The 14271-nt window shown below is 39.0% G+C and overlaps 1 protein-coding gene across 1 annotated transcript in view; it reads right to left on the reverse strand.

Annotated features, from left to right (window-relative positions):
- Window positions 1-14271, reverse strand: part of MET (MET proto-oncogene, receptor tyrosine kinase) — a 194349-nt gene that overhangs the window by 5599 nt on the left and 174479 nt on the right. Inside the window, exons 18-19 of the mRNA XM_040343773.1 lie at window positions 13036-13145; window positions 2527-2692 (exon numbers count right to left, since the gene is read on the reverse strand). Coding sequence (XP_040199707.1) covers window positions 2527-2692; window positions 13036-13145 — 276 coding nt within the window. The remainder of the gene's footprint in view (window positions 1-2526; window positions 2693-13035; window positions 13146-14271) is intronic.

The following is a 14271-nucleotide window of genomic DNA, read 5'->3' on the forward strand; positions in this document are numbered from 1 at the left end:
TAATGGAAACCCCATCATAGTTTATAAGTGACCATTATGTAAGTTACAGCCTCAAAGATTTGGGTGGTACTGGCTTGGACATTTGGCTTCAAGAGCAACTACAAGCTTTTTTTCAGAGAAATTATCAGATAATTTACTTATTCGGTCTGATGCAATTCTCAGCAGCTATGATAACAAATATGTATTAAATAGAGAACATAGCGTCTGTCCTGCCTCAGCAAAAAATCTGTTATCTTTTTCTTGTATGTATCAGAGAAACTATTTCTGCAAACAAACTGGTTGCTTTAGGCAGCTCAGATACTTTCTCTGTTTCCAGTCACTAGTTTGCCTCTGTCAAAATCCAAATTTACAGGCATTTTAAGCAATTTTTTTCTGCCACTAAACACCCCTCTATGCTAGTCTATGGGTTTGATTTACAGTATTGAAACTGGAGAGTGCAAAATCGGGTGCAGCTATGTATGGTAGCCATCAGCTTCTAACTTCAGCTTGTTCAATATAGCTTTTCCAAAAAAATAGCTGATGGTTTCTATATCAGATTTTGTACTCTGCAGTTTTAGAAAATCAACCCTTACATGTCCATGCACACATAGGGCCAAATCCACGAAAGAATTACGCCGGCGTATCTTTTGATACGCCGCGTAATTTCAAATTTTGCGCGTCGTATCTTTGTTTTGTATCTACAAAACAAGATCCGACGGCATCTCGGATGGATCCGACAGGCGTACGTCTTAGTACGCCGTCGGATCTTAGGTGCAATTTTTCGGCAAATTAGCTAGTTACGGCGATCCACGAACGTACGTCCAGCGCATTTTTTTTACGTCGTTTGCGTTCGGCTTTTTCCGGCGTATGGTTAAACCTGCTATTATGAGGCGTACTCAATGTTAAGTATGGCCGTCGTTCCCGCCTCGCATTTTTTACGTTGTTTGCGTAAGTCGTTCGCGAATAGGGATTTGCGTAGAATGACGTCACCGTCGTAAGCATTGGCTTGTTCCTGTTTCATTTCGAGCATGCACACTGGGATACCCCCACGGACAGGGGCAGAAAAAATGACAGGTGCACCAAAACATGTGTAAATGCACCTAAATTCTAGGCACACTTAGCACTTGAGCATATATTCATTTCAATGAATATTATTATTATTCAGTTCAAGTTTTCAATTTGAAAAATGCAACTTTAGGCACATTTCTAAAGCTGCTTTTCTCCTGGAGAAAAGTGTTCAGAAGAGCCTAGTGTGCACAAGGCCCTAAACAGGCCCTGTCTCTCAAGATTAGTTTATTCTTTTGTTGTACAAATGCATTATTCCTATAATAGAAAACGGCTTTGTTTATAAAAAATTGGACTGCTAATTTTATAGATGTATCGGCAAGTGTATTTAAAGATGTTCTATAGGAAAATTAGGGTAAATAATTTCACCACTTGCAAGGGTGGGACTTTCCAGGACATGTAATTTGTGTAAAGTGCAATTATTATTATTTTGCGATAACGATTTGAAATACTATACTATGTGGGAATCTTTCATGTCTCTCTTTTGCAAATGAGGTTTACAAAGGGGCGGGACCTTCCTCCGTTTGCCACCTGTTGTTATGGCAACTATACAAACAATCGGCGCTACGGCCGACTGAACCAGGAGACTGCAGATGCAAGATTTACCACTGACTATTGCTGTCCTATGAAATGCCTTCGTTGATTTACTCAGCAGGAGCTTCAGCTTTCCATTATGGTCTGTTCTGGTCTCCTGAGCAGTCAGCGCCGGCGAGATCAAGAGGTGCATGCTGGTTACACAGCATGCACCTCTCTTAGGAAAAACAGGAAAAGATAGCGACTGGACTTCACATGTCCTTAATTACAATGGAAATGGCCACAAGATCATGGGAGAAGATATTAAGTACGTTTTTTATTTTATTACTAAATAGATCGTGAGCGGCTTATATATTTAATTGTTTATATGCTATACTAATGTGTGGATCGTCAAAAAAAATTAAAAAAAATTATTATGGCCGGACCTCCGCTTTAAGTGATTTCTAGCTTCCAGGGACATTGGGCAGGTATGGTATATATATCTGATCTCTCCTGTATTGAATTGTATGGTAACTGTACTGTCTTCCCTGATGTTGTAAAGCGCTGCGCAAACTATTGGCGCTATATAAATCTTGTATAATAATAATAATAATAATATATTGTATAGTTACATTGATCTAGGCTGGATCAATGTAACTATATAAAATATCCATATCTGGAATTCCTCTTTAAAGGCCCACTTGTTTTCCTCCAATATTTTTTAATTTATAGCACTGTTTCATAAATTTGTGTATCACTATTATTGTGTTAAGCCTCAAACAATACACATGCAAACAATGGTAAAATGATTTGTTTAAAAATGTTTTCCCCTGAGCATTCTGTTGGTTTATAGTGCAACGCTGTAATAAGAGAGGGAACGTATTTGCTAGTGTGTACTGTATATTCAGTGTGCTTTGAACTTACAATACAGATTATTCTTTTTTTAAATTATACATAAACATTATTTACCACATCTGATTTTGTAGTGAACTTTTGCGTCTGAAGGCTTTCAAGTGCCATCCATTTCACAGGTAGTTTTGCTCCAGTTTTATTGTGCACACTGTAGTATTCTTTGTCATAAACATCTCTTGCAAGACCAAAGTCTGCCACTTTGACAGTGAATGTCTCATCCAGCCTACAAGATAACATAGAACGGTTATAGGGGGACAGGTATGGCTTAAAAAAAAACTACTGTATGCCATTATTAATTCAAAATGTTCTCTAAATGGTGGCTGTGCTAAAAGAAAGTTCTGAAAGTTCTGAAACAATGACCAAAAACCAAAATGCATGCAACAAATAATGTCAGAAATCCTAATGTGTATACTTGTTCCTGTTCACTGACTCAGCATTAAAGTCAGAGGATAAGTATGGCAGTCAGGCAACTGGGTTTTTCATATGGTTGTCAGCAATAATGACATAAGTTTTTCTCTCATGACAGGTAACCTTTGATTGACAATCATTTTCTGAAAAATATACATTTGACCTTATCAATAAAGCAGCCTTGAAGCAGTTAAAATGTGAACAAACTCCATTTTGAACAATACCTGGTCACAGTGCTTTGATTAGAGCAGTACATCACAAATGGGATTATTGTTGTTTATACAAAAGACAACAAAATGGACTGTAAAAAACTTAATCTACTTGCCTGTATTTCAGATAAATTATATTATTCTTGGAATCACTCCCAAATAACTTCACTACACACTGATTACAGTCAATTCCCAAAAGTTTTATATATAGAAATATTTGGGAAATCTTGATCAAGTAAATGCATATCAATCATTTGTAAAGTAAAAGGAACCTTTAGTGGTTTCCTTCCTAGCTTTCTAGTTTTCTTTTTGCAAATCCAGCGGAAAGAAATCCCTTGTTTATATAACTCATTGGAGTCATCAGAGGGACTTATACTTTATAAATAATTTAGCTGACGGTTTCTATCAGGCAGACAAAGAAGCAAAACGAGCTTTGTTCAATCTCCCTACCAAACACATCATATCAGCTTCATCTAGTGTCCATAATGCAATATATTCCTAAAATATCTCAGTCAAGATAATACCACAATATGGACCCTAGATGGAAGAGATGATCATAGGTAGTATACATATTACACAAATGATATACATTTTTCTTGATATTATTCGTTATAGGTATTAAAAAAACGATTAAAATACAATTGAACTAAAACCATTACAGTTACCTTTTAAAGGAAAATTTAATAAAACAGTGTAAAGAAACATGTGGGTGATTTAAAAAAATCTCACAAGCCAAGGTCAGAAAAGTTCCAATATTCATAAAGGACTCATAGTGTACTATCATGCGTTCTGGATGCATGTATGGAATGCAGCTGTGTTGGGGAAAGGGCACTGTGGCACAATTTAGAATGAATGGCACTACAGTGCACCGATGTGCATAATGACCACTGTGGTAACATGTGTGACTCAAGTGTATATCATGAATAACTGTATGCCTATAAGTTGAAAAATCTCTGTGGTTGACTATGCATTTGTTCACTTGTGCATGAGAAACTATCCCCCTACTGTCAGGGCCGCTGATAGGGGAGGGCCACCAGTCCTCCTGTAGGGGGCCCGGGCACAAAGGGGGGCCCAAACAGGGGCAGGAAGGAGGGGCAATTACAGGATGCCCTGTGCGGCTCTTGGAAGCAGCTGAAAACCCTTCCGCCTACTTTAGCTGTTGCAGGGAGAGACACAGACACAACTGCCTGCTTCCTTGTCCTGTTAAAAAAATAAAAATGAAAAAAATAACCCTGTATTGTTTTAATCCCTTGTCAAAAGAAAAAATATAGAAAATTGAATACAAATTAATTTGTAAAAATTGTAAAATAAAATAATTTATTTAAAAAAAAATTATAAAATGTTTTTGTTCAAAAATTTTGAAAAATATTTAAAAAAGTCTAATTCACACAGCTTCTCTGTGTGTCCGCTAAGAATGATTTTAGTATATTTATTGTGAAAACATTTTTTTATATATATATATTTGAGGGAGGGCCCTGCCAGGTAGGCTGTACGGGGCCCGTGATTTCTAACAGCAGCCCTGCCTATTGTACACAAGCCAAGTTGGAAAGAAAGATGGAGGAAACAAGCCAATAAAAATGTTCTGAGAATTGCAACTGAACCAAATTAGCTTTTGTGCTGCTTTAATTAGAAGTACTAATTTAGAAACACATTTTTCCCAGTAACAAAATAATTTAATACATGTACTGTATTGTCTATTAGATTAAATATTACCTTTTACTAATTTTCTAGCATTGACTACTCCAGCTACTACTTTGTCCTATTCATTTTAACTTTAATTTACAGCTTTATGGCATGAAAATCATTATGTCATAGTAAATTTAAAGACTTTTTAAGTACACTGACCTGTCTTTAATTAAATGTGGATTTTATTGCTACAAGTTGAAATGAGAAATGACTCAGAAATGGCATGAATCAGGTAGAAATGTAATAAAGGTGGGGCTGGTTGTAATAGTGCCGAAACCATTCTGGAGAGCAAGGGCAACCAGGCATAATGAGCCAGCCAAAGTCTACACTTAGGAGGCTATTTATAGTGGAGAGCAGATACCAATGCTTAACGTCGCAAAAACGTTCCATACTACAGCCTGCAATGTCATTCATAAAATGCAGGGCACAGTGTGCGGTATGCAATGCCTATTAGAATTTTCGCAGAGTAGAAAAGCTTTATATCTGGAGGAGGACATGTCATGCAATGCTTTCTTCTCTGCATCTTTTTTTAAATTACATTTATTTGTACAATACTCCACTTGCTTTGGAGTCTTAAAAGCAAGGGGAGGACTAAGCACATTTGTAAAGCACATTGCATTACATATAATATGTATGGTTTGTTATTTTTTCAAAACAACGGTGTAAGGCCATACTGCTGCCTTTGTATGAGGCCTTTGTAGTTAAATATAAATTATTTTCAAATTAGTTAGTCACAGTTTAAACTTTAACAGAAGCTCTAGGGTTGTGAATCGAGAACTAATTTGAGGTGTCAGAATTACAAAGTAACCACTGCTGACAACGTTTAGAAGCAGTTTATCTGTTTTATGTGTAGCACTACCCCCGAAGGAGCTGCTGGTTTAGATTGGGTTTTGCACGTTACCGCTAAGTTCGTTGTCCAGGAAGAAAGTCTGTAGAAATTGCAATGTACACACAAGATGTAAAACCTTCAACTGTCAGGTTTTATTTATTTTTGCTGCATAAAACTTGTGAAGGAAGTAGAGTACAGAGAGAAGGGGAAGGTTCAGGTACGCGGTACAGAATGCACAAAAAGTGGTCCCGGACTGAAATCACACACACGTGCCTCGCGCCAGGAGGGCCATGAGGTGAAGGACCCTGAAAAACGGCGTCTGGCCTTAAGTATCCCTTCCCAGCATGCACAGCGGGGCACCACTCCCACTGGGCTGCTGCTGAGAAGGGTCACTCAACACACTCAACACACCATGGTTCGCTTGGGATCCAACATGGGCCTGAAGTGGTAATGCCACCTATAGGCAACAAGGGAAAGCTTCTTTCAAGCACAACCATAGCCAGAACAGAGGCTAATTTCCATGAAATTAGTAAAGTCTGAGCCCAACTATTGGCTAAGACGCCCCCTAAACATATGCATATTCTCTGTACACTTGAATGGGTTTCCGTCCTTCTAGGTACAGATGTATGCATTGTCAAAAAAAAAAAAAAAAAGCTGTGGTCTAAGACAACATGATTGCCCACAGTTGCATACAGCTATCCACACATCACTGTGGACTGTCAGCAACATACAGTATTTGCATATATAATTGCATATGTAATAGATCACCAAACTGCCTGCCATAGCAGTTCACCCCAGACTTAGTCCTTGTTCTTACTGTCACAGCCCCTGATAAATTTGTGAATTTTGTACTTTCTAAAATCCTAGATGAAAAGGCTGACTATTTGCTTATCTAGTCACTAGTTCACTGGTTCTAGGTGTACTGGCACTGAGTGGGCAAAGTTGCCTTGGTATGCCTTATCTGGCTTTTATTGCGATACGACAACTAGACAGTAAACAAAGGCAGATAAGGGGGATAGCTGTTCTTGGGGGGGGGGGCTAAAAGAATAAGGCTTGCCTTGCGTCTAGGTGCTCCATTTTTTTGTAATCCAACAACATTCTAGAAGGTTGTTTTTCTCCTATAATGGCTCTAATATGTGCATGAGATAAGCATAGATTAAACTCTAAAGCCTCTCCACAGAGGCGACAGGGATTGGTCCTATGTACTCTGAAAGTATGAATGGAACATCTTTGATTATATGGTCTCAGGTGGTTGCCAACACCCCTGGTAGACAAGGAAATATGGAGAATCCCCCAAGGTAGGGCTTTTGAGGCAACAGTAGTTAAGGTGGTCAGATTCGTACAAAAATAATTTTTAATAATCAACAAAAGGTATACATATATAACACAATAATTTAAATAATTTAAAAGCAACAATTTAATTTAAAAGGACAATTTGTCGCTCTGTGTTGATGTAACGACAGATAGAGCACCCCCCACACGTATAGGTGCCCTTCCTTTTACATGGGTCCTTCCTGAAGCTGCCCCTAAATTCACTTGCCACGAGGTGGTCTCTAAGTGAGCAAGCCCGTCGGTAGGTGATCGCCGGCTCCTTAGGTACAAAGGGTCCAAGTTGAGGGTCGATGGAAAGTAAGTGCCAGAATCGTTTTAGAATCCCTCTAGTTTGTTGATGTTGAGTATGATACTTGGTAATTATTCTGGTGACATCACTGCCATCAGTGGACTTCTTCCCTGACTGGACCAATAGGTTTGACCTGAGATGTCCATTGGCACGCTGGAAGGATTTTTTGAGGCTTTTCTTGGAATAACCCCTTTGTAATAGCCTGTCTCTCAATCCTGCTGCCTCGAGTAGAAAAGCTTCCTGAGTGGAGCAATTACGCTTGAGGCGCAGATATTGACTGTATGGTATTGATCCTATCAGGGATATAGGGTGGGCACTGGTGGCGTGTAATATCGTATTACCCGCTGTGGGTTTTCTGAAGAGCTCTGTTGATAGACTCCCATCGGGATTCTTGAACAGGGTAACATCAAGAAAAGCTATTTGAGAGTTACTAGAGGTCACTGTAAACTTCAGATTCAAATCATTACAGTTCATGATAGACATAAATGACTCAAGCTCTTCGATAGATCCCTCCCAGATCATCAGGACATCATCTATGTATCGAAACCATCCAGATACAAGATGAATGAAGGGTTGTACAGGGGTACTGGTCAAGAAAAGTTTCTCCCACTCCCCCAGGTATGTAATTCTCTGCGTCCTGCCTGTGGTGTCCCATTAAGGGGTGTGCAAAGTTGAATAAGCGTCCTGAGTGGTATGATGCTTTTTAATTGTGCGTTTTGATGTGTACATTGCCACTTTTTCCACTGTATGTTATCATTTTCAACATATATGTTATTTTTGTTTGTTTTCTCTAGAAAAGTTGTTAGATACCCTTTGACTCCATGTATACCTTGGCCCCTGAAGAAGGGAAACCCGAAAAGCGTAGGGCCCTGTATTCGTATTGTGGACTCTTTTTCAACCTGCACTCCCATGTGTTGCTTTTAAATTATTTAAATTATTGTGTTATATATGTATACCTTTTGTTGATTATTATAAATTATTTTTGTACGAATCTGACCACCTTAACTACTGTTGCCTCAAAAGCCCTACCTTGGGGGATTCTCCATATTTCCTTATGTACTCTGAAAAGCACTGCCAAATATAAACAATGAGGTTAATTTACTAAAACTGGAGACTGCGAAATATGGTGCCACTATGCATGGTAGCCAATCAGCTTCTAACTTCTGTTTGTTCAATTAAGTTTTGACAAAAAACCTGGAAGCTGATTGGTTTCTATGCAGAGCTGCATCAGATTTTGCACTACAGTTTTAGTAAATCAACCGCAATATGAATACTGTATATTTGTGTGTGTGTACACTGCAGGATATTGTAGACACTCATATGACTTTCAAAGGAAGATGAGAGTAATAGTAAAGAGTAATAGTAGAGTTGTTTTATTGTACTGAAGTTTTGGAGAGTCACAGCTTGCCTCTTTCAAGGCTTCGGGAAAGGTGGGGCTGAGATCCTCTGAAATCCTATGAGTGCTTATTATTGGATCTATGTGAAGCATTAAGAATGGTATCAGACTGAGTAACATGCACATATTTTTGAAGGTAAAACCCACTGCAGTGGCTTGGCTCTCCACTGTTTACATACTTTTTTCTGCCAGACACCTGTGCTGTGGTGCACAGGCAGAACAATAGACTCAAGAGAGAATGGAAGTGCTAAGAAGAGCTGCCTCATCTTTCAGTTACCCCCATAAAGCATGGGTGCAGGGCAAAAAAAAAGAAATGCAACAACTTTGAGGTGCAGTAAAGAGCCAGGTAGTGAATGGAAAGTCCAACTGCTCCTCCTTTGGTGGGACTGTCTCTCTTTTGGAACCCATGCCTCTGTCCCTCTTTCCTTCTCTGTTGTCTATTAAATCTAATGCATAGATATCTAGAAAAATGCATGATAGGTGTACTTAGGACTTAGGTGTTATACTAGATTAAACTCTTCATTCAACTTCTAAATGATTGCTCTTGGTATTTGTAATGCACACACGATCATTTTTCAGCATGAAAAAAAAAAGCGACGTTTTTCAGCATGTAGAAAAAACAAAGTTTTTCCAACTTCATCATTAAAATGACGTTGCCCACACACCATCATTTAAAAAAAATGCTTTAGCAAAGCGCGGTGACGTACGACAGCACTATAAAGGGGAAGTTCCATGCGGATGACGCCACCCTTGGGGCTGCTTTAGCTGATTCCGTGTTAGTAAAAGACGATTTGCGATTTTCTGTCTGTTACAGCGTGATGAATGTGCTTACTCCATTACGAATGGTAATTTTACCAGAACGAGCGGTCCCGCCTCATAACTTGCTTCTGAGCATGCAAAGGTTTTTAATGTCGTTTTAGCCCACACACAATAATTTTTTACAACCCGAAAAACGACATCGTTTAAAACGTTGGTAAAAAATGCAGCATGTTCGAAAAAAAATGTTGTCGTTTTTCAGAACCCGAAAAATGATGTGAAGCCCACACACGATCATTTTAAATGAAATTTTTTTAAAACAATGTTTTCACACTGGGCTGCGGGAGTGAAGCCGTGCGAGTTCAGCTGAACTCGCACGGCTTCACTCCCGCTGGCAGTCCCGATTTCGGCCGCGATTTAAGAGACATCTGTGCAGGTTTCTGCACAGATGTCTATGTAAATCGCGGCCCGAAATCGCAAAAAGTAGTACAGGAACTACTTTTTGAAATCGGTGCAGCGCCACAGATGCGGCATCACACCGATTAGAACAGTGTCATTGCCGACAATTGCCGGCAAATGCCGCCGATTTGAGATGCGATTTCACATGTGAAATCGCATCTCAAATCAAAGGAAATCGTACCCAGTGTGAACCTGGGCGAAATCACGTGCAAGCACAAATGCTTTTTTTTTTTTTTTTCTTTGCATGTGATTGGGTACGCCTTGCCAAGTGGAACTTCCCCACATTCATCAAGCCCTGAGGAAATGTCCCTTGCAAAATACAACCTCCCTTACAAAGTGAACAACCTGTTTACCTTTAGTAAATCAACCCCACTTTGTGTTATTTAGTGTTTGGGCCAATGTGTAGTACTGTTTTTTGTGGCTCATTATTAATGAGCATTTGATTTCAGTATTGTTTGTTGTTTCACATATTTTGCATTTATGGGCAGGAAAAGCATCCAGGAAGATTTGCACGACTATCAACATTATAAAGCAGAATGGAGAGCCCACCCTTACCCTTTGCTCACTGTTTCCTAAATTTTCATGCACTGAATGTGATTCATCTGAGCAAACGCTTTATCTTTTTTTTTCTGTTTTATATACTACAGGCCAGGCCCTGTCTAGGTGAGGATAAAGTGATTACCACGGCGTGTAAGAGGATATCCTTAGACATCCAATAGATGCACTTTAGGTTTATTGCTCATACTCAAGCTAACTGTGAAAACAATTTTAAACCCAAGTAGCTCAATTGCTACTTTAATAAAAGCTCACCTCTGTGTCTTCTTTCATACATACATTTAGTGACTATATTTATACCCTGGGGGGGAATGTGACTGCATAAGCGTGAGGGATACAGCAGTTCTCAAAAGAATCTACTAATAATATCCATATACACCATTCACTAAACTTGCTATACACTGACCATAGACAATGTATAGTCTCAGGTGTCAAAAACACACAAAAAAAAACTACAGACGACATTTACAATTGTACTATATTTATACTTCAGACCATATCAACTTCCTACATTTTCACTGACTACAGTCTGGTTTGTTTGGCTGGATATCCTTGTACAGAAACAATCCCATTTCCTGAAATAAATATTATCCACCAGGGACACAGAAAACAAAAAAATGCCGCAAGTCAGCGCTGCACATGTGGAGGAATAAAATGTACTCACATTGGTCTTTCTGATGTTAAATGAAGTAGCTGACACACACAGCCTAATCCAATACAAGTTTGCAAATTACTAAAACAAATGCAACTGTCTTTACAAGTGCCACCGGTAGATGGTATATTTCCTTCACTGTGCTTAGGGGACATCACTATGCAATGACTAGACACTAAACAAGGGTTCGTGTGACAAGGTGACAATCAGTAATGGTACAGATTTGTCTAGCACCCAGGGCAAGGATGTGGAACTGCACCCCCTCCCCTGCTGTTAATGCATGCCATAGAATGGGTTCACTCCCCCATTTCCATTCTCTGCCCCCTTGCTCCACTGTGCTGTCCCTTCTGCCCACCCATTGTCCTGGCCCTGGTGACAATGTAGGTTTATGGAAGTAACTTGGTAGCAAAATCACAAATTATTCAATCAACCACTTCCAGACCACCCGCTGTCATTATACGTTATGGCAGCTAGCTACCATAACCCCGGCACCTTCTTCAAGAGCGGGCAGTCCTCTTTCAGATAAAAGTAGTCTCTGTGGCGAATACACTCTGTGGAAAGAGAAGAACCTTCCAGAAGAAGGACCGCCTCTGCAGCACTCCACCAATCACTCCTCAGTAAAAGGCACGTGACAGCCTGCCTCGAGTTTGCCAAAAGGCAGCTGAAGAACTCTCAGACCATGAGAAACCAAATTCTCTGGTCTGATGAAACAAAGATAGATTTTTTTGGCCTTAATGGCAAGTGCCATGTCAGAAGGAAACAAGACACCCATCATCACCTGGCCAATACCATCCCTATAGTGAAGCATGGTGGTGGCAGCATCATGCTGTGGGATGTTTTTTAGCGGCAGGAACTGGGAGTCTAGTCAGGACCGAGGGAAAGATGAATGCAGCAATGTAGAGACATCCTCAATGAAAACCTGCTCCAGAGCGCTCTAGACAAGGGCGAAGGTTCATCTTTCAACAGGACAACAACCCTAAGCACACAGCCAAGATAAGAAAGGAGTGGCTATTGGACAACTGTGTAATTGTCCTTGAGTGGCCCAGCCAGAGCCCAGACTTTAACCCGACTGAAAATCTCTGGAGAGATCTGAAAATGGCTGTGCACTGACGCTCCCCATCCAATCTAGAGGAGCTTAAGAGGTCCTGCAAAGAAGAATGGGAGAAACTGCCCTAAAATAGGTGTGCCAAACTTGTAGCATCATATTCAAAAAGACTCAAGGCTGTAATTAGTGCCACGGGTGCTTCAACAAAGTATTGCGCTGTGAATACTTATGTACATGTGTTTTTTTTATTTTCCTTATTCTTAATACATTTTCAAAAATGTAAAACAAACTTTTTTTCACGTTGTCATTATGGGGTATTGTTTGTAGAATTTGGAGGAAAATAATGAATTTAATCCATTTTGGAGTAAGTCTGTAACATAACAAAATGTGGAAAAAGTGAAGCGCTGTGAATATTTTCCGGATGCATTGTATATATATATATATATATATAAATATATACACACACACACACACTATGTGGATTATCTACTAAAAGCAAATCCACTGTGCATTTTTCCAAGTGCACTTGGAATTGAAGTCGCTGTAGATCTGAGGGGGACATGCAAGGAAAATAAAAAACAACATTTTTGCTTGTACAATATTGGATGATAAAATCAGCAGAGCTTCCCGTCATTTCAGATCTTTCCCTCAGATCTACAGCGACTGCACTTCCAAGGGCACTTTCAAGTACGCTCGTAGTGCAAAGTGGATTTGCCTTTTGTAAATCAACCCCTATATGTAGATTACTGATAAGAATAATCCCAGTAACCTAATACTGCAACATGGAGCTTATATATTGAATTTATTACAGCTTTTAGAATAATTTCTTCCTGCATCAGGAGCAGCAAAATAAAATGAAAAAAAGATTTGGTGAAGATATTGCTCCAGCAATAAGATTTCTAAAACGGCATTAAGCTGAAAAGTTAGAATGTCACTAAGTATTTACTTACATACAGTTTCTTGCTGCCAGATCTCGATGGACAAACTTTTTGCTTGCAAGGTACTCCATACCTTTAGCAACTTGTAGACCAAATCCTATGAGGTCTTTCACAGTTGGATTCTGAAAAAGACAAAATATACTTGTATGTAATACTACTTCATGTTATAAAAGCATTTTCTCTGGGGTGGCTAGGTTAACCGATCCCAATCTTTAATCTGATTCCCACTTACTAAAGATGGTCTCAGTTTTTAGCATTATTAGATATACCCTTATTTCTAAGCACTCTGGTTCTTCAGAAAGTGTGTTCTGTCAGTGTTTGCTATACCTGTGGATAAACAGGAATACTTTTCTGAACTAATATTTTCCCAGGGCAGTCAGTGTCAATAGAAATTACTTATTTATTCACAAATCAGACAATAGTTTGGACATTGGCTGTGGGTTTTATCTGTAAGCTGCATCTAGCTTTTTGTTTACGCACTGCCTGATTCTTTTGTTGATGCCGATGTAAATTGAAAAATGGCAATGACTAAATTCTAGTTTCAATTTATATTTTGTAATGTAGGATAGCAAAAAATAAAGTTGCCTGTTTGATTGCAACATATGTGAGAAAGGTTTATAAAAGGTAAAAAATATTCAAGAAAAATGTTGCTAATCACATTTTTTGCCAATTTCCCTTTCCTTTATTTTGTGCAAGAGCATTGGGTAGTAAAGGCAGGGAGGCCAACAACTATGAAGAAAAAATAAATATTTTTGGGGACTGTGCATCATAAGGGTATATAATGGGCATGAAAAGTGATACTATTTTTTTTAAATATACATTAAATTAGACCCTCCCTTTTTAATTTTGGATAACATGGGGAATAATTAGAACCTCTCTAGGCTTCCATTTGCTGTGTATGTCCCCACTTCGGAGTCTTCCCCTCACTTCTAGGAAGTAGTAAAAAAGCTTTTGGCTGGAGGTCCACTTTAGATAAAGGAGCAGCAACAAATAGGTAGGAAAGAAAATTGACCTTTCCTAAGTGACTGTTGGGCCAAGTTGGATAGGCACGGTGTAGGCATGGGGGAAGCTTGAAAGATGTCATTCCGGCGTGAACATGGCACGGAACTTTACAAACTGAATGGCACGTGGAACAGAAATAATTTGGAAGCATCTGCTTTAATGTGAATAAACCTTATATTTTCAGTTTTCTGACCAGATCAATTTGCTTCATACATATTAAAATGTTATGTTTATAGTCGATTCACA

The sequence above is a fragment of the Rana temporaria genome, chromosome 3, assembly GCF_905171775.1.
Source record: "Rana temporaria chromosome 3, aRanTem1.1, whole genome shotgun sequence".
Lineage (NCBI taxonomy): Eukaryota > Metazoa > Chordata > Amphibia > Anura > Ranidae > Rana > Rana temporaria.